The sequence below is a fragment of the Cannabis sativa genome, chromosome 4, assembly GCF_029168945.1.
Source record: "Cannabis sativa cultivar Pink pepper isolate KNU-18-1 chromosome 4, ASM2916894v1, whole genome shotgun sequence".
In the NCBI taxonomy this organism is placed as follows: domain Eukaryota; kingdom Viridiplantae; phylum Streptophyta; class Magnoliopsida; order Rosales; family Cannabaceae; genus Cannabis; species Cannabis sativa.
In genome coordinates this window covers 54,008,822-54,035,879 of record NC_083604.1, presented here as the reverse complement: position 1 = coordinate 54,035,879, position 27,058 = coordinate 54,008,822, and the positions used below count along the sequence as shown (strand labels likewise).

Here is a 27,058-nt window from a genome sequence, read left to right as displayed (position 1 = left end):
GGAATTTATTTTACCAGGATCTTAGATCTACTCACAAGTATGTTTATTAACATCCTAAATATGAACTTTCTAAAACGATAAATTAAACACATATAAAGTTTAAGAAACCTTACATTGGGTGCAGCGGAATATAATGACTCCTTCCGTTCAGATATCTAGCCCTTGATTCCTTTCTGTAGCAGAGCATTATCAATATCTGAACCTGGATCTCTTTCTCTGAATCTTTGATGCTGAAACTCATTTGTTGATGATCTTTCTTCACGATCTTCCTCACTATGATTGAGGTATCACTTGATGTGTGTGGGCACTACTCTAATCACTAAGGATTTCGAAATTCAAAGGAAGAAGAAAGAAGAAGTGGTAGCTAAAGATAGGGAGAGAGAAGGCTCAGTTTTTCTGATTCAGAAGAAGTGTTTTTCCTGAAGCCTTCACTATCTATTTATAGCATTCCACTAGGATTAGATTTGAATTATATGGCATTAAAATAATGAAAAAAATCAATTTAAAACATACACAATAGGTGGCCGGCCATGCCTTAGTGGACTGGGCCTTGGGTTTTGCAATTTTGCAATTTTAACACCTTTTGTATCTGATTTTCTCAAAAATGCCAATTTCCTAATTCAATTATTTAAATGCCAATTCTAACTATTTAATAACTATAAATAATTATTAAATAATATTGTCATTTATCATATTTATTAATTGAACCATACAAAGTATCATAATTAACAAATATGCCCCTATAAACTCTTTCTTTACAATTTCGCCCTTACTTAGTGAAAATTTCACAAATAGACATAGTCTAATTTGTGAATTATAATTGATTAATCAAAACCAATTACATGAGTCTTACAAGCAATATTATCTCAACTAGTGGGGGGACCATGGGTCTATATAACCGAGCTTCCAATAAGTAGATCAAGAATTTAGCACTAAAATTCACTAACTTATTAATTCTTCGTTGAATCCACCCATAGAACTTAGAATTGCACTCTCAGTATATAGAATGCTCTATATGTTCCACCATATAGACACATCATTAGTTATCCATTGTTATAATCCTAATTTGATCAATGATCCTCTATATGAATGATCTACACTGTAAAGGGATTAAATTACCGTTACACCCTACAATGTATTTATTCCTTAAAACACTTGACCCCGTATAAATGATATTTCAGCTTATGTGAAATGAGTACTCCACCATTTATGTTCGTTTGGTCAAGCTCGAAGGAGATCATCCTTTGCTTACTATTCGCCAGATAGAAGCTATAGATTCCATGTTTATGCTAGCGCTCCCACTCAATTGCACTACCGTGTTCCCAAAAACTACGTATCACCCTGACTTAAAAGTAGGCTTAACTAACAATTCAAGGAACACGAATAGCCTTTCAAGATTGAGCCTAATCATAACAGGATTAAGATCATTTGATCTAGGATCAACTAGGCGATATTGACTTGAATAGATTTTACGGTAAGTTTAATTAAATCTAAGTCAAAGTTCAATATCGGTCCCTTCCGATGCATACTCCATGCATCCAACCTGAGCTTTACTTTAACCAATGCTCTGGAAAGAATATAGCACTTCTCCAAATGCAAGTAAACTCTTGTTGTAGATTATCATATCAGTAAAACCCTGTGTCTGATAAATCTAGGAAACTTTATTCACATAGTCATGTTTACTTTCCAATGTGTTGACGGCACAATAGACAGGATCAAGTATGTGAAAAGGGTTTCAGATGAATTTATACATTATGTACATATAATCATGAAATAAATCATGTGAACCATGCAACATTAAATGTTATTTCTGATCTATATTAATAAGTAAATCTGATTATATTGAAATGGGTTTTATTTAGGGCATAAAACCCAACACAAACCAAGGCCAATTTACAATAAAGTTGATGACATAGAGCCTAAAACTATGTGCAAAGATGCTTACATGCTCACATGCTCACTAGTCAAAGCCTATACCCCACACAACATTGAAAATAGTTTAATAACAACTTTATCATGTCCCAACAAAAACAATATAGATCAATTAAATGTGTACACCTAACACATTATACTCAACCCTATATAAATATCAAACTGCCATCATCTACACACTTTTTTCATACAGTGAATGGGAAATGGAAAAAAATACACAGTAAAACTTACAAACCATTTCTCAGTAAAACCATAGACAAAAAATTTACTGCAAACCATTTTTCTTCACTAAAATTACATAATAAACTATGAATAAGCAAGGAAATGAAAAATGGGATTGTACCTTCACCATCGTCGTCCTCCATTATACGACTGGTTTTTTGGGGACCTCCTTTGCTATATCTTTAACCTTTAGGGATTTAGCTTAGGAATGCTCTTCGAATGGGGTCAATATTCAAAAAATCGACTGCATTTTAATGGATACACAGTGTTCGCCTTCGATTTTGAGGGATTTAGTTTCAAATTCATGATTAGGGTTTAGGTGTGGACAGAGGGCCTCGATTTCGTGTTCAGTGTGTTTGGTTTTTACTTCTGTAATGAAGTTTTTTTTTTTTGAAATGTTTTTCAGGTTTTAAATTAATGTGTTATATTAATTTGTTTTATTTATTTTTTTAGGTTTTATTAATTTTTTTTAGTTAATACTTTTATATTTTAGGGGAAAATTAAAAATAAAAAAGGGGATTAAATCTGGTGCGTCCACGTGTCCCGTTAGTCTCACTAACGGACTGAGTATGAACGGACAAACAACTTTGTCCACCTTGGGTATTTTCACCGCCAATTTTTGAGGTTGAGGACTAATCGGTATCAACCTCAAGTTTTTGGGGACTTTTGCCGCAATTATCCCTTTAAAAAATGGCCATAGGTATGATGAATTAAGAGATGCATCAACAATGTCAGCTCTTGTACCCTTTGGAACAACTGGCAATATTTACCGAAAATCTCCGCCGCATATTATTGTAAGTCCTCCAAAAGGTTTGGTAGTGCTATTCTCATACCTTGTTCTTAGAATATCTCTTAAGGTCTTATCTAAAGCCTCAAAGCAATACTTATTTGCCATTGGTGCTTCATCCCAAATGATCAAAGAAGTCTGCATCAAGAGTTCAGCTAGTAGGGTGCCATGTCGAATTTCACATGTTGACTCAGCTGTAACCTCCAAGGGAATATGAAATCGTGAATGAGCGGTCCTGCCATTAGGCAATAATAAGGCTGCTATGCCTGAAGTTGCAACAGGCAAGACTATCTTTGATTCTGATCTGAGCTTTGCAATTACTGTATTCCATAAAAATGTTTTTCATGTACCACCATGTCCACTGATGAAAAATAATTTTCCTTCTTCATTCTCTACAGAATTCAGTATTGCTTCATAAGCTATTTTTTGTGAAGGATTTAGAAGAGCAAATGATTTGTCATGGAGGATTTTCAATTGTTTTGTGTCATAATCCAATTCTTCATTGACCAATCTATTACCTGTATCTCTCATCAAAGATGAATTAGGCTGGGGCATTCCATCTATGTCTTTCAGACTTTTTTCCCATTTTTTGCATGATACATTCAATTTCAAACAATGTGTATGCTTCAACTTGTTGATCATTTAGCTGAAGATCCTTCATCTTGAATCTTTTTCTTTGTAATGCAGTAATGTCTTCTGACAATGTGGTGTAGTTTGATTTCCAAAGTTTTGTGACATCAGAAACCTGACAATTAATGAGGATTGTTACAAAAAGATGCCTTAATTCATTTCCAGTGGCCCAAAGTGTAGCTTCAGTCAAGCAATCAATCCATTCTTTATCATCATCTAATAATCCGAGAGCATAACATGCACCTTTGAAAGTAGAATATGTGACTCCGTTCACTGTTCTGATACTTTCGTAAGAAGTGCATCCTTTCACAAAATTTAGCATCATTCTCATGTAGAAGCGTTCTCCTGTTGAAGGGTGTGCAAAGTATATTCTTCCAATTGCAATACCTTGTTTTCTTCTTGTCCATATTTTATCTTTCGAATTCCAAACCCAACATGTAGGGAAATCAGAATAAGTTAGCTCCCGAGCATCCTCGTTATTCTTGTTTGTCTCTAACCATTCAGTAAACTTTGTTTTGTCTACTCCAGGTGTGCCAAGAACATTTTCAGGGCACTTATCTTCTCCGAATATCACTGTATGCTCTCCAAGTAAATGGAATGGCAATCTTTCAACTGATGGCTTTCGATAATGTATGTCGAATTGGAAGATTCTCCAGCAAGCTTCAGTTGCTGAGATGTATCTGCAATCAAGATATGTTTTAATCTCGTCTATCCCTTCGGTGTTGTCGATTGATTGCACTGTTGCAGTTGTTTTATCAGACCCTTTATGGACATACTTAAAAAGATATTTTATGGATCTTGAGTAATTGCAAAGCTCAACATTAATATGTGCATCGAATTTGACTATTAAATTTCTATGGTAAGGGACAACATAACGATTACCTAATAAGATATTCTTTTTCTCAACACGAATACCTGTAAAAAAAACTTGTTTTTTTTAATAAATTGATGAAATTAAGTATATTGTTATAAATTTTGTAATTATAATATTTAAGTACCTGTATCTCTTCTTTTGTAGATTGGAAAGCCATCTGTGTCGATTGTAGTTTTATCATTGAATTTTTTTTGGAAAATGTTTCGTGCACTTGTCTTTCATCATACATGGAGACTTTGTATTGAGCTTTCCACATGGTCCATGAATCATAAACTTTTTTACTGCATTATAGCCATCAGGGTCAACATTGATGTCTGGAATTTCTGCACTTATTATTTTATCAATATGTGCTGCTGAAGGATTTTTCATGGTTGGGTGCAAGAAAAGTAGTATGTGAGCATGAGGAAAACCTCTTTTTTGAAACTCAATTGTGTAGATACATGTGACAACATGTAACAAAATTTATTGTTTAGTGATTTTGTTAAAAGTTTTTGGATAAGTGTTCTTATATACATATTTTATCAAAATGGTGGCCATGATAACAAAGAGAACTTACATGCAATTATTTTTCCAAATGGTTGTTCTCGTTTGAGGTCTTGCATTAGCTGGTATAACTTTATATAAAAGACTCTGCATATGATATCAACTCGATTCTCATCATCTTTTTGTCCAATTAAATTGAGCATGTCTTGTAATTCTGGCCATTTTGGGTTGCAAGTGAAAGTCAAGAACAAATCAGGATATCCAGCCCATTTACAAATGACCATGGCATCTTGATAATTTTGTGCTCTATATCGTGGTCCCCCTGTATGTGATGAAGGAAGTATAATTGATTTCCCAACTTTTGTACAATCTGAATCACCTCGATGAATCGCGTCCATTAAACCAGAGTAAAGGTGAGTTCTTAGTTTATTTTGGTGCTTTCGTACATAGCGAAATTTTTCCTCTTCAATTGCCATGTAAGAATCAACTATATATTGTTGTAACAGTCTCCCTGCTCGAAGTAGAGTGTACCCCTCGTTTAATCTTTGTTGGAACCTGAAGGAATAATATTGCAACATTGTCAACTGTTTTGTTTCAGGAGTTATTTCTTTTACACCTCTGAAAGGTATTCGAAGTCTGTATCCATCTTCACCATAAGGGTGTATCAATGGGTATGTCATGGACATGAAGCTTGGATGTAAATCTGTTATTCTTTGAAGTCCATTAGTTCGGTGCTCTACAATGACATCGCGTTCGTAGTTTGCTTCACTAAAATCACCCACTATTAACCCTACTACTTCAGAAATTGTTGGCATATTGTATTGACGACCATCGCTAGCTCTATTTTGTAGAAGTCGTAAGCGTAATGTAGCTTCTGGTTGTTCTTTGTATTTATCCCTCACCATTCTAAAAGATTTGACCAAAGTATTGTGTTGGTCTAACATTTTAGATAACTCGACAACTATTTCGTTGTCAATTTCTGTCTTTTTTTCTGGGTTTAGCAACGTGTTCATTCTATTATCAATCTCATTTTTCGTGTCATATATATAGAACTGAGCAAATTGTGGACGTTTCCCATCTTCTGGCAACAACGAACCAATGTGGTGATAATTTTGACCGCTCATTCGAAAAACATAAGGACCTTTTGATTGATTAATTGATCCGTCAATTCGGCCTCCCATTGATGTGAATGCAAACATGGAGTTGTATACCCTTATATTTTTGCGGAATTTTATACCTTTTTGTCAAGAGTTCTCTCCTAGGAGATATTTAAGTAATGGGGGTGATTCTGTCAATAATGGTATTTGTACGCATCCTTCCATACAACAAAATGAGAATTTGGGATTCCGAGTTTTTTGTAATTTTTGGGTTCGTTCCTCATACCATAGAATGGCATCACAATATTTACATGTGTGTGAAGGAGGTCCAAAATTCCACGTTGTTTTTCAATTAGCTATTTAGTTAGCAAATGAAAATATTAAAACAAATAATGAATTAAATTTTGTTAAAGTGAATATTGTAATTTTATAAAATTATTATGCTACCATGGCTTTCTTGACTTTGGATATTCTGAAGGACTTGGTTGTCAATTCCATCATTTGCGTCATCATCATTATATGGATTAATAACTATTTAGTAAATATTAAAATAGTTAGATAAGGGTGAAATAATAACTTATTATCAAGTGTGTAGATATATAGTTTTGCAGGAAGAATTACCTTTTTGTGAGTTGGCATTTAATGGACAATTTACGGACATATGTGTGACTTCATTGAGAGAGGGGCACACTCTTGTTACTTCTCCATGTTTTGCTGGACAATTATTATTTTAAAAAAAATAAAGAAGGTTAGTAGTCGAAAATTTAGAAAGATGAATATTAACTAACAATACCAATTTTTTATATGAATATACCGATCTGAAGTCGATGTTTTTTGGCCGTTGGTTGTCTGTGTCTATTATCCACTCCTTGATTCTGTTGCAGAAGATTGAAAACTGAAGTATAGTACAAAAATATTGTTATTTCATAATAAAAATTAATTATTTTGATTGATATAAATATGAATAACAATTTTAATATCAATGATGTCATTACCTTCTGATTGAAGTAATTCAATGTGATATGAAATTTTGTCTAACTTCATAGATTTTGTGAAATAGATCACAATTTCTAACATCAAAATAATTTTTTTTCTTAAATCATATTTGTATCGATTGTAGGTAGTAGTCACTTTTCGCTTGAATCTTGCATACTTGCATATCTTCCTTTGGAGAACAGCTAAGTTATCGGTTATTGTTGGAGATACGACCCTTAAGGAATATTTCTTGACTTGCAATTTTATTTTTCTATCTTGTCGATTTAAAGCTGACAGTTGATGATGCAAGTAAGAAAATTGAATTGGTATATTTATTGATTCACTAAATTCTTTGATAGTTGCAGAAATCAATTCCATCGAATCTGTAGAATAATATAAAATAGTAAATTATATTATCTATTTTAATTAAAATTGTATTTATTTATAGGGTTAAACATGAAATGATAATTCCAAAATAATTATTAATTTAATATAAGTTAAGTGGTAACATAACTGTAAAAATAAAATAAAAAATATATTGTAATAATTTTAACAAATATTATGTAGTTATATTATTAGTCATTTGTATTTAGATTTTAATGTTTAAAGTTTAAATTCTCTCACAAAATAATAAAATTGAAGGAGAAAAAATATGTACATCTTTTTGAAGGATGAAAATAAAACATTTGAACATACATATATATATATATAAAAAAATTTAATAAGATATAAATAAAATATTTGAACACGGTTATTTTGTAAAATATTAAAATACTTAAAGTGACAAAATAAAATTATTTTTTTGGGAAAAAAAGAACAAAAAAAAAAACCAATCAATATAATTAGATAAAAATAAATATCTAATCTTTATCAATGTTGCGGTTGATCGTTGGTTATCTCTGCTTTAATCTTTGTCATTGGGAGATAAAATACAAGAGTATTTTATTTAAAAAAAAAAAAGAGAGAGAGTTAAAAGTAGTAAATAATAGAATAATTAATAATCTATCAATTTAATATTAATAAATTTATATTGAATTATTTTTGTTTTTCAATAATACAATTGCATATATGTACCAAATATTAATTGAAAGATATAAGTTAATATCTATATATATATATATATATATATAAGAAATAATAAATGATGAATTGTTATAATAGAATTTAGAATTCTTTTTTTAATGAATGGATGTCATATATATTACAAATAATTATAAAGGTACTCAAAATAATTCATATTGATAGAGCGTTAAAAGTAGTAAATAATAGAATAATCAATAATCTATTAATTCAATATTAATAAATTTATATTGAATTTTTTTTTATTTTTTAATAATATAATTACATATATGTACGAAATATTAATTGGAATACATAAGTTAATATATATAGAAATAACAAATAATAAATGATGAATTGTTATAATAGAATTTAGAATTCCTTTTTTAATAAATGGATGTGATATATATTACAAATAATTATAAAGGTATTCAAAATAAATTGTATATTGATATAAAATATCATACAAATAATACATGTTAGATTTATATTTAGATGTAGTATATATTATTTTGAATTTAAAAGAACTAAGATGTAATATAAATTACAATAAATTTTAAGTCTAAGGTTTTTTTTTTTTTTCCTGTCATTGGATGCCAAAAATACATATAAAATGTAATTATTATACATAAACAGATATAGAATAAAATGTAATCATTATTGTTAATGACTATATTTAGAAGAAAATGACCATTATAAGATATAAAAGTAAACCATATAAGAAATTAGATAAAATTAAATAATTTAAACAATTATGAAAATAAAGAATATGGAAAGTATTTTCAATGTTTTAAACCAATTTAAAGATTATGAATTACAGTTTATATCAAGTAATAAATATTTACCTTGGGTTTGAAGAATTACACTTTTGTAGTAGTGAAACATTCTAAAGGCTTCTTTCAAAAAAAAAAAAATCTATCATATTCATATAAATTTTAAACACTCATCACATTATTGACTATTTCTTTTATAGAGATAATGTTAATGTTAATGACTATCAATGATATTAAAAAAAAAATTGAAGTGAGTCCATCAAAATTATTATTTAGAATTTTTCCTAAATGACCAACTTCATTGTATAATATTAAATTATTAAAATCATCATGCTTTAGAGAACAAATTAATTGTAGGTGGAATATTTAAAATATACTTACATATATATGAGAGAGGTATCTCACCGCATGGCTAAAATAAGATTTTGTCACCAGCTATGAATTGTTGACTCCTTGTCCAACCAATGCTCCTTCACCAACCACATGAGTACCTCTTTCACTATCTCATCACGCTCAACTTTTCCTTTCATCAGTTATATAAATACACAACAGGTAATACCAGGAATGTAGGGAAGATTTTTCCAGACCACTCGATTCAAAGTGCTTCCATTTTTACCAAAATCTCATTATTTTTGGGAGTAGTCGCTGGAACCTCAACATGTTGAAACCAAAATCCAGTACCATATCACAATTACAATCTATATCTTTACCAAAAAGAAAAAAAAATTATATATAACTAGATTGTTTATTAATTAGATGAAGGAGAAAAAAAAAACAATATACCTTTGTTATTGATAACCACGTTGGGATTCTTGTGCCCTTGACTCAATGGTTTTTTCCGCATAAATTGTTTCGTTAGTTTCTGTAGTTCATAGGCAAGAGGAGAAGAAAAAAGAATACGAAAGTTGAAAGGTTAGGGTTTTCTCATTATTTTGTTTTGTTAATATCTTCTCCAAGTAATTATTGATTTTTTTTTTCAGATTACTTGTTGATTTCTCTAAAATCAATTTGAAGAGTCATTCGTTATCTTTCCTCCATTAATAATTTGAATGTGTATTTTATTGTATGAGCTATAATTGTAATTTTTTTTTTTTTTTGTGTGTGTATTCAATTACAATTTATTATAGTGCTAAGTAATTGAAAAGTGCATATATATATATAAATTAATATCAGTTGCAAACATATATAACTCATTAAATTTTTAATTATTAGATATTAAATAATCTTTATTAGTATTTATCTCAAAAATTTATAGTCTCTTCAGCAAGTTTTTTAAAAAAAGAGTAATAAATTTATACTGAAAAATTTATTTATATTTATTAATTATTTAAAAAAAAAAAGTTAGAAAGTTGTGATTGAATATAAAAGTTATATAATTGTAACCGAAATATTTTGTCATTATTATTTTTAGTTATAAAGAGCATTTATATTTAAAAAGTGTGGGAAAAAAAACTATAAAGGGTACAGTGTCATATAATAAGTAATCAAATTTTTTTAATGGAATCAATGTTTTATTATATATTTCCGTTTTTATAATTTATTAGTCAAATGTAATTTATATGCTTTTATTATTCACAATTATTAATCTTTATGTTGTTTTCACATTTTGTTTTTAATTTGTATTTTATTCACTCTATATTATCCAAATTAAAGCCATAATAAACTCTAATTGTTTCATGAAACGTATATATAATTTTTTTAACGTGACAAATTAATAGAGTCTATATAACTATGTGGTGTTATAATTTAATTATTCTAAATTATAAAAAAAGTTAAATATTTTAGTTGATTATTTATTTTTTTAATTAATTTATTTATTAAAGTTCTATTATGTTTGTTATTATAATAAACAAATCATAATAAAAATAATTTTGAAACGTAATTATTATTTGGAACTTAAAACCATAGTTTTGAAAAAAAAATACAAACAATTATAACAATGTACATTACTTGTTACAAAAAACTGAAAAATTAAGAGCACACAGATTAAAAAAGAGTAATAAATTTTTATTGAAAAATTTATTTATATTTATTAATTATTTAAAAAAAAAAGTTAGAAAGTTGTGATTGAATATAAAAGTTATATAATTGTAACCGAAATATTTTGTCATTATTATTTTTAGTTATAAAGAGCATTTATATTTAAAAAGTGTGGGAAAAAAAACTATAAAGGGTACAATGTCATATAATAGGTAATCAATTTTTTTTAATGGAATCAATTGTTTATTATATATTTCTGTTTTTATAATTTATTAGTCAAATGTAATTTATATGCTTTTATTAGTCACAATTATTTCTCTTAATGTTGTTTTCACATTTTGTTTTTTATTTGTATTTTATTCACTCTATATTATCCAAACTAAAGTCATTTTTTCAACGTGACAAATTAATAGAGTCTATATAACTATGGTGTTATAATTTAATTATTCTAAATTATAAAAAAAGTTAAACATTTTAGTTGATTATTTATTTTTTTAATTAATTTAATTATTCTAAATTATAAAAAAAGTTAAACATTTTAGTTGATTATTTTTTTTAGTTAATTTATTTATTAAAGTTCTATTATGTTTGTTATTATAACAAACAGATCTTAATAAAAAATAATATTGAAACGTAATTATTATTTTGAACTTAAAACCATAGTTTTGAAAAAAAATACAAATGTATAATTATCATTGTTTCATTTTTTTCTTTTTATTTTCACACTTGTCTCCCATGTTTATTTTAAAATTAGTAAAAAAGTGAATTGTTATTTGTTTATTAACAGAAAAAAGAATACACATTAAAGTTTAAAACTATACGTTTTTGGAATTTGATTAAGTAAAAAAAAAAAGTAAAATCTATTTTCCCAGTTCGAGTGAAAAGTGAGAAAATCCACTGTAGTGTTGGGTTGGAGATGTTTTTGGTAAAAAATTATAGATTATACCAAATCTTTTTTTATTAATTTTTAATATATAAATAATAATATATTAGAGATTTATATGGATTATAAAAATCATACTAATATTAGTGAATCATATTTGGGAATAGAAATTTATCTAGATTATCAATTTTGTGGAAGATACCAAACTGAAGAAGATGAAGAGGGGGGAAGAAGTAGAGACAATATTACGAAATAAAATATACATTAGTCTTGTCATCTTCTCACTCCCACACTCTCTTTCTATTCAATTTTGGCAATTGTCATCCATCCATCTATCAGATTAGAAATTATCAAATCCAAAAACAAAAAATCTATGATTTATGTTGCATGCTCCAAATCTAAAACTTGCTATTGAAAATAAATCATCAGAGAAAATAAGAATAAATGAAAAAAATTAAAAGAAGAGAGATTAGTTTATACATGTTGATGATGATGATGATTGATGATTTGAAAATAGTAAAAAACTCCTTCAACCAAAATACACACACCACAGAAATCTCACCTGAAGGATGTAATTTTGCCAAGAACAATTTCGTCCAAACGTAGCAGAAGAGGCCATGAAAAATAGTGGTTTTTTAAAAAAAAAATTGAATGGAAAGGGATAAAACTCTAAAAGAAAATAATGGAAAAGAGAGGCCATGAAAAATAGTGTTTTTTTTTTAAATTGAATGGAAAGGGATAAAACTCTAAAAGAAAATAATGAAAAAGAGAATACGATACATTACTCTAAAATAAATTTGCAAAAAACATTTAAGATCATTAAAATCAATTAATGAGTTTAAACAAATAAATTAGAAAAAATAAGAATAAATCAAAAAATTAAGAAATGAGAGATTAGAAAAGGATCGCAATGAGGCTGCCACATCACCTCTTAAAAAGATTCCTTTATATATATATATATATTGATATTGATGATTAGACATTTAAAGTCTCTTAATTAACAAATAAACCTAGAATCTCTTTTCTTTATAATTTCGCCCTTGCTTAGTGAAAATTCATAAACTAGACATAGTCTAACTTTAGAATTATAATTGATTAATCAAAACCAATTAACTGAGTCTTACAAGCAGTATGGTCTCAACTAGTATGGGGACCATGGGTCTATATATCCGAGCTTCCAATAAGCAGATCAAGAATATATATCTTAAATTCACTGACTTATTAATTTTTCGTTGAATCCACGCATAGAACTTAGAATTGCACTCTCAGTATATAGAACGCTCTATATGTTCCACCATATAGACACGTCATTAGTTATCCATTGTTATAATCCTAATTTGATCAATGATCCTCTATATAGATGTTCTACACTATAAAGGGATTAGATTACCGTAACACCCTACAATGTATTTTATCCTTAAAACACTTAACCCCGTATAAATGATATTTCAGCTAAGTGAAATGAGTACTCCATCATTTATTTTCGTTTGGTCAAGCTCGAAGGAAATCATCCTTTACTTTCTATTTGTAACGTCCCCGCTTCAAGCCTCCATTGGGTCCTTACACCCACGGAATAAATGGCTCTTATACACGAGTACGTCACTTTGGGTACAACTTCTGGATCGATGGTGACCCTACAGACCAACACGAGTGTTTCCAGCGTGCTTTGTCCTCACTCACACGCATCCTGGGAAAACTTCCCAGGAGGTCACCCATCCTTGAAATTGCTCCCAAGTCAAGCTCGCTTAACTGTGGAGTTCTTTCGAGATGGGCTACCGAAAAACAAGATGCACCTTGTTGATATAGGTAGTACCAATCAATCCATTTAAGCTCTCTTCAACTGTGTAGTCTCATACCTACACATCTCGAAATCATCCCACTTGACCTTCCCCGGGCGGTGTGGGATTGCACGGCTTTACCGGTGTTTCCCACTTACGGATCACGGGACTGCGGCTTCGTCACGATCACCCCCCTACGGGGTCCGACGTCCTCGTCGACCACACTTCCGCCGGGTCGAGGCTGCGATACCATTTGTAACGTCCCCGCTTCAAGCCTCCATTGGGTCCTTACACCCACGGAATAAATGGCTCTTATACACGAGTACGTCACTTTGGCTGCTTCCTGGATCGATGACTGACCCTACAGACCAACACGAGTGTTTCCAGCGTGCTTTGTCCTCACTCACACGCATCCTGGGAAAACTTCCCAGGAGGTCACCCATCCTTGAAATTGCTCCCAAGTCAAGCTCGCTTAACTGTGGAGTTCTTTCGAGATGGGCTACCGAAAAACAAGATGCACCTTGTTGATATAGGTAGTACCAATCAATCCATTTAAGCTCTCTTCAACTGTGTAGTCTCATACCTACACAGTCTCAGAATCATCCCACTTGACCTTCCCCAGGCGGTGTGGGATTGCACAGCTTACCCGGTGTTTCCCCTTACGGATCACGGGACTACTGACTGTCACACTATTTGTCAGATAGAAGCTATAGATTTCATATTTATGTTAGCGCTCTCACTCAATTGCACTATCATGTTCCCAAAATGTACGTATCATCCTGACCCAAAAGTAGGCTTAACTAACAAATAAAAGAACATGTATAATACTCTTGAGATCGAACCTAAACATATCAAGATTAAGATCATTTGATCTAGGATCAACAGGTGATATTGAATTGAATAGATATTACGGTAAATTTAATATATCTAATCAAAGTTCAATATCGGTCCCTTCCGATGTATACTCCATACATCCGATATTGGTAAACTTTGCCAATGCCCTGGAAAGGACATAACACTTATCCAAGGTGTAAGAATACCTATCGCTGATTATCATGTCAGTCTAAATCCAGTGAACTGGCAAATCAGGGAATAAACTTTCGAACATATAATCAAGATTATATTCTACTGTGCTGACAACACTATAATCATTAACAAATTCATATATTCTGGACTTAAATAGAATTCATACATTATAAACATATAATCATGAAATAAATCATGTGAACCATACAACATTAAATGTTATTTCTGATCTTTATTAATAAGCAAAACAGATAATATCTATCTAGAGTTTCATTGACTAATTAATTCATTTTTTAATTAAATATATTTTACTTCATTTATTTTAATTAATCATTAAATAAAAAAATCATTGATTTAAGTTGGTCCAAAATTAAAATAAATAATTTTCAACTTTAATCTATTTTTCAAATAAAATTCGAAATTTCTTCATTTAAGAAATACAATTTCGAAATTGTGGGAAAAAGATTAATAAAATAAAATAAAAAATATTTTGTAAATTATTCAAATTTAAGTTATTATGAAATAAGATTTCAAACTTAAAATAATTTTCAATTTTAATTAAATAACATGAAAATAATAATATTTAAGTATCATGATGAAAATCAACTTAAATATTTTAATTTTCAATTTAATTAAATGTATTAAATTCAAGAAATAAATAATTAAGTATAGAGAAGACTTAATTATTAATTCTAATTTAATGCTAGGAAAATATACTTAACTTAGATTGTACCAAAATTAATTATTAAACAATTAATTTCACAATCTATGATATTTTCCTAATTAAATATTAGAAAAAATAACTAGTTCTAGAAATAACTATCTAGAATAATTTCATTTACTAAGTATTTTTATAAAATTAACTTTAAAATATTAAATGAAAAATTAAATTTCATATATTTTAAAAGTTAATTATGTTGCTAATTCAATTTTAATTAGGTTAGACTAATATAATTAACCTAATATAATTATTTAAATAAGGCAAATGGGCCTTTACAATTGGGGTAGTTCATGTGAGGGGGAGCTGGGTTCAGTATGTCGTACCCACTTCTATTGGCCCCCAACTCTCACACAAGGCCCAAAAGAGAGGAATTTAACCTTTAAATAAACAATTGTTATTCATTGAATAAGCCCAAATCTAATTGGGCCTAAATAAATTTACTTATTTTAAAATTTATTTTAGCAACCTAGTCCATTTACTTAGTAAAATTTAAATGGGCTTCCTATATGCATCTAAGCCCAATAGCAAACATATAGACTCACACAGGTCAAATGATTTGGATGGGCCCTATCATGTTACTAGGTTTACACAGATGAAAGAAATTGCAAAGATTTACCTGTTACAAATTATTTATAAGATCTATTGACAATTGGACTATGATTAAAATCTGATCATGGATCTGTCAACAAGTTAATCATAGCAATTTAGATCAAATAAATAATAGGTTTGTAAAAAAACGTTTTGAATACATAACAATATAATCAAACAATACAAACAATAATAACTGATCTGGAATATCTGGAAAGTAAGCTAAAATATCTCAATTTTAAAATTTAAAATAAAATTAAATTTTAAAATAAATATCTTAACTAGAATTCAAATTTAGGTTGTTAGAGAATATTTGAAAAAATTCAAAATTCAACAAACTCCTAAATTTCCTAAATTCTAACAAAAAATCAAAAATATCTAACAAATTTTTCAAATATCAAGTTTATTCAAAATTTAAATTTATTTAAAATTTCTAATAAGATAATATAATAAAATATCTTGAATTTTAAATTTAGATATTTCATTATTATATTCTAAGTCATATAATTTAATAAATTTAAATATTACATAAATAAACTAATTGAAAAAATAAGATATTTTATATGGTTAGAATATTTAAAATAATAATAATAATAAGTTTGAAAAAATTGTGGTTTGAAACCGTAAAATATCAAATCAAACTAAACTAACCAATTTTTTCAAATTTCATGTTATTTTTGCCAAAATATAATTTTAATAAAAAAAATGTCTAATAAGATAAAATGTTAAACCTAATATATTCCTAATCTTATAATTTTAATTAATAAAATATATTTCAAAAAATAACAAATTTGAAAAAAAAAATGATATCGTTAGCAAACTTTGAAATTGGAACAAGATTATTTTAAAAGATAATATTTAAATATCAAAGTAAGATCATTCAAATTTAATAAAAAATAATATCTGATCTTATAATTAAAATAAATAAAATAATCTAAAATTTCAAAAATAACCATAAGGCTCCTTTGTGAGAAATCAAATTTTCAAAATTCAAAGCCTATTAATATCAGAAACTAATTTTGATTAATTAAAAAAATTAATAAAAATTAATTTTCTTCTGACAATTAGATTTTGGATTGAAAATTCAGATTCTACACAAAATTGTACCAAAAATTGGCTTTTGTTTCAATGAAAAACGATTTTTGAATCAAAAGTTATGATGAAAACAAGTTTGAGGCACAGGGGTATGCAATGCATACCCCTGCGCGCGCGGAATGGGGTGTCTGGTCGAGCATCAAGGCTGCATGCAGCCTACCTGACCGAGGGACACGGGCGGGACAAGGACATGCTTCAGACACGCCTGTTGTCTAAAGCGTTTTTGTCCGAGCGAGTCCAAGCACCGTGCGCACGCGTGTGACACTCAAAACCTGATATTTTCATTCAACTTAAAAAAAATCATAACTAATTCATAAAAATAATTCTAGATCGAAATAAAAAATATTTCAGTAACATATATTGCAATTTCTAAACTATCATCAAATAAGTACATAAACCACATGAAACCATCCAAATCAACACATAACATCGTTTTAATTCATATTTCATGAAAGTAAATCATTACCATTGCTCTAAGGCAAGTTGTTGGAAATATTTTACCAGGATCTAGATTTACTAACAAGTATGTTTCATTAACACCCTAATATGAATTCTAAAACAATGAAATAAACACATATAAAGTTTAGGAAACCTTACATTGGGTGCAGCGGAATATAATGACTCCTTCCGTTCAGATCTCTAGCCCTTGATTCCTTTCTGTAGAAGAACATAACCAAGATCTGAACCTGGATCTCTTTCTCTTCTTCCTTTGATGCTGATTCTCCTTCTTGTTGTTTGGAATCTCCTACAGTCTTACACACTATGATTGAGATACCACTTGATGTGTGTGGGCACTCACTCATTCACTCAAGGTTCAAAAAATTGAAGAGGGAAAGAGAAGAAGAAGTGGCGGCTAGGGTAAATAGAAAGAGGCTCAGTTTTCATCTGACAAAGTTAAGTGTGAATGAGAGCCATCACTATCTATTTATAGGTAACCACCTAGGTTTAAGTTAGAATTATTTGGCATTAAAATAATGAAAAAATAAATGATAAAATCCATTAAGTGTGGCTGGCCATGTGCTTTGGATAATGGGCCTCACCTATGCAATTTTGCTGTTTTATCATTTCTGCATCTCATTTTCTCAAAAACGCCAATTTTTAAATTCAACCATTTAAATGCCAATTCTAATTATTTAATAACTAAAAATTAATTATTAAATAATATTGTCATTTAATATATTTATTAATTAGACATTTATAGTCTCTTAATTAACAAATAAACCTAGAATCTCTTTTCTTTACAATTTCGCCCTTGCTTAGTGAAAATGTTGGGTTTTGTGCCCTAAATAAAACTCATTTCAATATAATCAGATTTACTTATTAGTAAAGATCAGAAATAACATTTTATGTTGCATGGTTCACATGATTTATTTCATGATTATATATATAATGTATGAATTCCATTTAAGTCCATAACATATGAATTTATTAATGATTATAGTGTTGTCAGCACAGTGAAATATAATCTTAATTATATGTTCGAAAGTTTATTCCTTGATTTGTCAGAACACTGGATTTAGAATGACATGGTATAATCAGCGATAGGTATTCTTACACCTAGGAAAAGTGTTATGTCCTTTCCAGGACATTGGCAAAGTTTACCAGTATCGGACGTATGGAGTATACATCGGAAGGGACCGATATTGAACTTTGATTAGATATATTAGAATTTACCGTAATATCTATTCAATTCAATATCACATGTTGATCCTAGATCAAATGATCTTAATCCTGATATGATTAGGTTCAATCTCAAGAGTGTTATTCGTGTTCTTTGATTTGTTAGTTAAGCCTACTTTTGGGTCAGGGTGATACGTACATTTTGGGAACACGGCAGTGCAATTGAGTGGGAGCGCTAACATAAATATGGAATCTATAGCTTCTATCTAGCGAATAGAAAGTAAAAGATGATTTCCTTCCAGCTTAACCAAACGAAAATAAATGGTGGAGTACTCATTTCACTTAGCTGAAATATCATTTGTACAGGGTTAAGTGTTTTAAGGATAAAATACATTGTAGGGTGTTACGGTAATTTAATCCCTTTACAGTGTAAATCATCTATATAAGGGATCATTGATCACATTAGGATTATAACAATGGATAACTAATGACGTGTCTATATCGTGGAACATATAGAGCGTTCTATATGACTGAGAGTGTAATTCCAAGTTCTAAGAGTGGATTCAATAAGGAATTAATAAGTTAGGGAATTTACTTGGTAAATTCGGTTCGACTTATTGGAAGCTCGGTTATATAGACCCATGGTCCCCATACTAGTTGAGACCATACTGCTTGTAAGACTCAGTTAATTGATTTTGATGAATCAATTATAATTATAAAGTTAGACTATGTCTACTTTATAAATTTTCACTAAGCAAGGGAGAAATTGTAAAGAAAAGAGATTCTAGGTTTATTTATTAATTAAGATACTTTATATGTCTAAATTAATAAATATATTAAATGGAAATATTATTTAAAAATTATTTTTAAGTTATTAAATAATTAGAATTGGCATTTGAATGGTTAAATTGGAAAATTGGCATTTTTGAGAAAATGAGAACGAAAAATAACAAAACAGGAAAGTTGCAAAGTGAGGCCCAATTTCCTTATATGGGCCGCCCACTATGCAAGAGGTTTACCATTTTATTTTTTCCATTATTTTAATGTCACACAATTCTAACCTAAACCTAGAGGGCATTCTATAAGTAGAAAGTGTTGGCTTCAGGAAACTCAATGACTTTGCACATTTGTTTCTTTCAGAAAAAAGCCTACACGCCACTTTCTCTCTCTTTTCCTCTCTACAATTTCGAAATCCTTGAGTGATAGAGTAGTGCCCACACACATCAAGTGGTACCTCAATCATAGTATGTAAGACTGTGGAAAATCAGCATCAAAGAAGGAGAGAAAGAGATCCAGATTCAGATCTTGATTATGCTCTGCTACAGAAAGGAATCAAGGGCTAGAGATCTGAATGGAAGGAGTCATTATATTCCGCTGCACCCAATGTAAGGTTTTCTTAAACTCTTATGTGTTTATTTTCATTGTTTTAGAATTCATATTAGGATGTTAATAAAACATACTTGGTAGTAAATCTAGATCCTGGTAAAATATTTCCAACAGAAAATTCATAAACTAGACATAGTCTAACTTTAGAATTATAATTGATTAATCAAAACCAATTAACTGAGTCTTACAAGCAGTATGGTCTCAACTAGTATGGGGACCATGGGTCTATATATCCGAGCTTCCAATAAGCAGATCAAGAATATATATCTTAAATTCACTGACTTATTAATTCTTCGTTGAATCCACGCATAGAACTTAGAATTCCACTCTCAGTATATAGAACGCTCTATATGTTCCACCATATAGACACGTCATTAGTTATCCATTGTTATAATCCTAATTTGATCAATGATCCTCTATATAGATGATCTACACTGTAAAGGGATTAGATTACCGTAACACCCTACAAAGTATTTTATCCTTAAAACACTTAATCCCGTATAAATGATATTTCAGCTAAGTGAAATGAGTACTCCATCATTTATTTTTCGTTTGGTCAAGCTCAAAGGAAATCATCCTTTACTTTCTATTTGTCAGATAGAAGCTATAGATTCCATATTTATGTTAGCGCTCCCTCTCAATTGCACTATCATGTTCCCAAAATATACGTATCACCCTGACCCAAAAGTAGGCTTAACTAACAAATCAAAGAACATGTATAATACTCTTGAGATCGAACCTAAACATATTAGGATTAAGATCATTTGATCTAGGATCAACATGTGATATTGAATTGAATAGATATTACGGTAAATTTAATATATCTAATCAAAGTTCAATATCGGTCCCTTCCGATGTATACTCCATACATCCGATACCGGTAAACTTTGCAATACCCTGGAAAGGACATAACACTTATCCAAGGTGTAGGAATACCTATCGCCGATTATCATGTCAGTCTAAATCCAGTGAACTGACAAATCAGGGAATAAACTTTCGAACATATAATCAAGATTATATTCCACTGTGCTGACAACACTATAATCATTAGCAAATTCATATGTTCTAGACTTAAATAGAATTCATACATTATGTACATATAATCATGAAATAAATCAAGTGAACCATGCAACATTAAATGTTATTTCTGATCTTTATCATTTCTGCATCTTATTTTCTCAAAAATGTCAATTTTTCAATTTAACCATTTAAATGCCAATTCTAATTATTTAATCACTAAAAATTAATTATTAAATAATATTGTCATTTAATATTGTTGACCGAGGTTTTCGGCAACCAATAAAATAATAAAAGATTAAAGAGCTGTAAGAAATTAAGAGAAGGATTTTTACGTGGTTGGGGCGTTAATGAGCCTTAGTCCACGAGTCTGTATATTTATGAGTGTATTTAATACAAAGAATGTTCTTAGTGAGTATTTACTCTTCTTGCACTTATGCAACCCAAAATTATCGACCCCCATTAATGAGCTTTGAGGGGTATTTATAGTGTTTTTTGTAGGGTGATTCCCAGAATTATAGTACATGTATTTCTGTAACTATCAATAAAGTTGGGTATTCCCAATGAATATACCATGGGTAATGCATGGTCAAATCCCTAGGTGCTGTAGGGATTTTATGTGGATTGTCCTTATTGCCTTTTGACTGATGTGATTCTTCACAGTGTAGCCTGTTGGAAGTTATTTTACCAGGAACTTAGATCTACTCACAAGTATGTTGATTTAACAACCTAAATATGAACTTCTAAAACGATGGAAAATTAAACACATAAAAGTATCAGAAATCTTACATTGGGTGCAGCGGAATATATGTCTCCTCCCACTCAGATCTCTAACCCTTGATTCCTTTCTATAGCAGAGTATAATCAAGATCTGAGCCCGATAGTCCTTCTTTGTTGTTTCTGAATTCTACACAGCCTTCCTCACTATGATTGAGGTATTACTTGATGTGTATGGGCACTACTCTAACACTTATAGATTTCGAAACAGTGAAGGAATATAGAGAGAGAGGGTGGCGGCTCAGAGAGAAAATTCTGTCAGAGTAATGTTGTGAATGTGTTGTTGAAAACTGAAGCCTTTGCCTTCTATTTATAGAAGACCACCCAGGGCTATGATTGAATTAATTGACATTTAAAATTGAAAAAATCAATGAGAAAAAGAAGCTTGAGTGGCCGGCCTAGGCATTGTGGAAACAAGGCTTGCCACTTTTCCAACTTTCCTTTTCCTACATTGATAGTTTCCTGTTTTGTCAAAAACTGCCAATTCCTTTGTTCAACCACATAAATGTCAAATCTAATTATTTAATAATTAAAAATAATTATCAAATAATATATTGTCATTTATTTTATTAATAATAAAACTAATTAAAGTTTCCTAATTAATAAATATGCCCTTCAAAATCTCTATTTACTGTTTTGCCCTTAATAAGTGATAAATTCTCAAATAGACACAGTCTATCTTGAGAATTATAATTGATTAATTAAAATCAATTAATTGAGTCTTACAAGTAATATTATCTCAACTAGTGGGGGGACCATGGGTCTATATATCCGAGCTTCCAATAAGCAGATCTAGAATTTACTACTTAAATTCACTAACTTATTAATTCTTCGTTGAATCCACACATAGAACTCAGAATTGCACTCTCAGTATATAGAATGCTCTATACGTTCCACCATATAGACACATCATTAGTTATCCATTGTTATAATCATAATGTGATCAATGATCATCTATATGGATGATTTACACTGTAAAGGGACTAAATTACCGTAACACCCTACAATGTATTTTATCCTTAAAACACTTAACCCTGTATAAATGATATTTCAACTAAGTGAAATGAGTAATCAATCATTTATCTTGTTTGGTTAAGCTCGAAGGAAATCACCCTTTGCTTACTATTCGCCAGATAGAAGCTATAGATTCCATATTTATGTTAGCGCTCCCACTCAATTGTACTACCGTGTTCCCAAAATGTATGTATTACCCTGACCAAAAAGTAGGCTTAACTAACAAATCAAAGAACACGAATAACACTCTTGAGATTGAGCCTAACCATATCAGGATTTCGATCATGTGATCTAGGATCAACTTAGTGATATTAAATTGAATAGATATTTGCGGTAAGTTTTATAAATCTATTTCAAAGTTCAATATCGGTCCATTCCAATGCATACTCCATGCATCCAACCCGAGCTTTACTTTAACCAATGTTTTGGAAAGAACATAGCATTTCTCCAAATACAAGTAAACTCTGTTGTAGATTGTCATATCAGTGAAACCCAGTGTTCTGATAAATCTAGGAATACTTTATTCACACAGTCATGTTTACTTTCCACTGTGTTGACAACACAATAAACATGACCAATTATGTGAAAGGGGTTTGGATGAATTTATAAATCAAATAGACAAACAATTGATTAAGTGAACCAAAACATACACAAATGAATGAAAAATACTTCTGTTACTTTATTGATATTTAATATTCTGGATTACATTGAAATAGAGTTTTATTTAGGGCATAAAACCCAACATAGCCGTCATTAGACTTAAGTGATCATAGCCTTGTAGGTGCAGATCGGGGGTTGTGTCGTCAGACTTTATTGCGTGTGGCAGTTCCAACACGTTTCCTCCCATGCGGCATTAAATGCGAGATGATTGCTCAGAGGAAGCCTGACACCTTGCGGAGATGCTTTGATGCCACTTAGGCCTCGGGGAGCATAGGGGACTTCGTATGCCTTCTCCAGGAGGCAGATCCCGGATGACGCCAGTCTTTATAAAGACTTAGCTAATAATTTGAGTGTTAAGATCTTCGTGTCCACGTGTCCCTGTTTGGTTGGTCCACGTATATTGGACAAAATCAGGGGGAACATTTACCCCCCAAGCCTTGTTTAATTGAAAAATGAACAAGTCTTGTTCAGATGCCTCCGGTTGGCTCCTCGGTTTCCTGGCACGTGCTTTGGGCGCGTGAAGGTGTAATTAATGATAGCCATTACTGCAGCGATTCACTTTTTGTAGGCGTCGATTCATTTCACGTCCATTAATTGATACGGCGCATTAATGTGTGTCAGACGAACACTCAAGCGTTTCCACTGCCTTGATGACGAACCAATCTAGCCGTTGGATCTTGGGAATTCGAATCGTGCGCCTCCCTAGCCATTCGATTGGTAGGTGATTGCGCCTGTTCCACATGCACCTTGGCCTATAAAAGCCACCATTCTTCCTTCATTTGGTCACTTTCAGCCTTTCACCAAATTTCTTCGAATTTTCCAGAGAGAAAGAAAACCAGAAAACCAGAAAACCTTCAAACTCTATAGGTTTCTTACTAACCTTCATTCGTTACTGTCAGTCAACATTTCATCGTCGATCAACAACAACTCCCAGTTCTAACACTTTATGTAAGTTTTTCGCATCCCTTACTTTATCTTTTGCGTTCATGGCATGCTTTACTGTTCATATGCTTTTCTGGGTTTAATGTTCGAAGTTTCTGAGAATTTTTCGCCTTGAGTTTCTGTGTAACACGTTTAGATTTCTCTTTTCTGGTGTTTGAATCACTCTTATTTTGCACATTATATTTTTCCAAAGGCCCATCTGTTCTTTACGTAATGACCTTCAAGGGTACAGAGAAGACTTTGTCTTTCTCATTTTCTACCCTTTCACTTTCTTTTCCTTTCTTTGCTTATGTGGAATGTCACTATCTGTAAGATTCTTGCACCCGACTTTTGTCCAGGAAATCCTTCTAAGGCTTTCTTGTTGACAATCGTCCGGAGGGGGCCTCTTTCCAGCGGTTAGGGGACCCCCATTCCCTTTTTTGACTTAGGGTTTGGTATGGGGCCTAACTGCTGGAATTTTAAATCTTTTTCAGAACCAAAATGTCTACACCTGGTTCCAAATCGTCCAAGAAAGGAGGGAAGCACCTTGCCACCCTGGAAGAGGTGATGATGGGTCCCGTCGCCCAGGAGGGGTATAAGCCTCGGGCCACGGGATGGGAAGCAGCCGAGCTTCACTCTACCTTAACTTACCCTCATCAGCTGGAGCACATCGTGGTAGTGGCCGGCATCAAGCCTGCGACTTCCAGGACGTACCACCGGCCGCCCCATGACGTGGAGACGCCCAACCACAATTACGGAGGCTTCGGAGCTTGGAGCCAGACGCATTTGATGACCGGGGCTATGCTTCCCCTTCAGGATTATTTCATTAATTTTCTTGTATTTGTCGGCCTTGCGCCATACCAACTTATTCCACAAGCTTACCGCCTGCTTTTAGGCTAATTTATTTTTTACTCTCCCCGGGGCTGGGGCTCCCCCAGTTCGGCAGAGATATTGTATTTTTATGAACTCGTTTCAGTCCCCAAGAAGGGGGACAAACTTAAGGACAGTTTTTACGGCTTTCGGGCCCACCCTTTGAATGAGGGCCCGGTCCCCTTCAACCAGCAAAATACGTCAAGGAGTACCGTCACCGCTTCTTCTTCTCCTCCGGGTTCCTGGCTGTGGAACATCCGGAGCTTCTCACGGAGTGGGTTAGGATCCCTCCGTATGAGCGGACTGCGCCTACTCAGCTCTTCCTCCAACGGGCCAAGACCTTCGCCACATATGACAAGAAGGACCTTGACGTCGGGGGGTTGGTCACGACGGAGAATTGCCAGAAGGCCAAGCTGATCTTGGGGCATCAGTCGGTGGAGGACTCCAACCTTTCTAAGGTTATCTGCCCGAACGTAAGGGTTCCGGCCGCGGAGAAGACCTTCCGGGAGGAGATCATTGCCACAGCAGATTAGAAGTACCGAGAGTACCTCTACCGGAAGGCCCAGGAGAAGGCTTACACTAAGGCCCAGGCGGCTGCTGGGAGGCCCCTTCGCGTTGGGAGCCCGGTTCAGAGGAGGACCCAGGCGACTGTCGAGAGGCCCCTTCGTATCGGAAGCCCGGTAGAGAGGAGGGCCCCCAGACCAAGGCCTACTGTCCAGGTGCCGAATACGGGGGCTCTTGATGCCAAAACTTCCGGTTCTGGTAAGTCTCCTTTAACAATTCATTACGTCCCTCCTGTTCGTGAGTACGCTAGCCTTAGGCCCGTAGGGTTCGATGAACGTCTCCTTAGGTTTAGAATGCCCTCTACTCGGTGGGGGGATCATGCAAAGGAGTATCATTTCTCCAACTTAGGTGATTACTTAGGCCGGTCCCGAATGAGTTATGGACCTCCGATGCCTGTTCCCTTGGATCCTTTGGCCTATCTTTCTTCTAGCTGGTTTCGTCCCTCAGATAGCAATCTTGGGGACGATGCAACCAGTGCTAAGATTCGAGACTTTGCTAGGGCCGAATTAGAGAGTCGGGGTAGGACTAGCTTGATTACTTTTTTAAGTGTTCACTGCTTTCACAGATATTCTAACACTTAACTCTTTTCTCTTGTTGTACCAGCTAATCCCATGGAGGCGATCTTGGCCACTCTTGCTGGAGCCCATAGTCTTGATGCTGCTTCCCTTCCTCCCACTTCTTCCCAAATGGTCACCCCCATGAAGGCTTCTTCCAGTGCCCCTCCAAACACTATTGACTTAGTGGATGAGGAGGATGTACTTCTTGAGGAAGCTAAAGAAGGTCAAGAAGATCAATGGGCTCTTCCTGGGGAAGTTGAAGAAAGTGAAGAAGAGCAAGAGGTTGCTCTCGTGCGCAAGCGCAAAGGCAAGATGGTTGCAGAGGAGTCCTCCAATCAGCCGCGGAGGGTGGACACTCCGGCCCCGAGTCATGATTCTGGGATCCCTCCCGAGGCGGAGGAGTTTACAGTGCCTCACGGCATTGTGCTGACTCCGGTCCCCGGAGATGAGGCAAGGCAAGAGCTTCGGATAACCAAGTATAATTATGCCCTTGACGAGTACTCCCGGGGGCATGCCGAGGTGGAGGCCTTGAGGAGGGTTTTGCGAGAGGAGGTGCGAAATTCCCTCAACGAGGAGAACTACCAAAATCCGTGGGATCTAAACCTGGAACCCCTGACGGACTGGTTCAACCGTTTCCTCGGGCCTACCTTGGCTCCTTTCGCCGCTGAGATGACCGGTGAGTACGTCTCTCAGCTGACTCGGTGCGCGCCCAAGCGGTACGCTGCTTGTGCATCCTTGAACTCCGTCTTCCAAGTTCAGGGTCTCAGCC

General features: G+C 32.4%; 1 protein-coding gene across 1 annotated transcript; it reads right to left on the bottom strand.

Annotated features, from left to right (window-relative positions):
- Positions 1–2,920: 2,920 nt before the first annotated feature.
- LOC115713282 (uncharacterized) lies at positions 2,921–4,814 on the bottom strand. The gene is made up of 3 exons (XM_061113793.1): positions 4,673–4,814; positions 3,542–4,486; positions 2,921–3,261 (listed from the first exon to the last, which is right to left on the bottom strand). The coding sequence occupies exons 1-3, from the start codon at positions 4,812–4,814 to the stop codon at positions 2,921–2,923; spliced, it is 1,428 nt and encodes a 475-aa protein (XP_060969776.1).
- Positions 4,815–27,058: the final 22,244 nt, after the last annotated feature.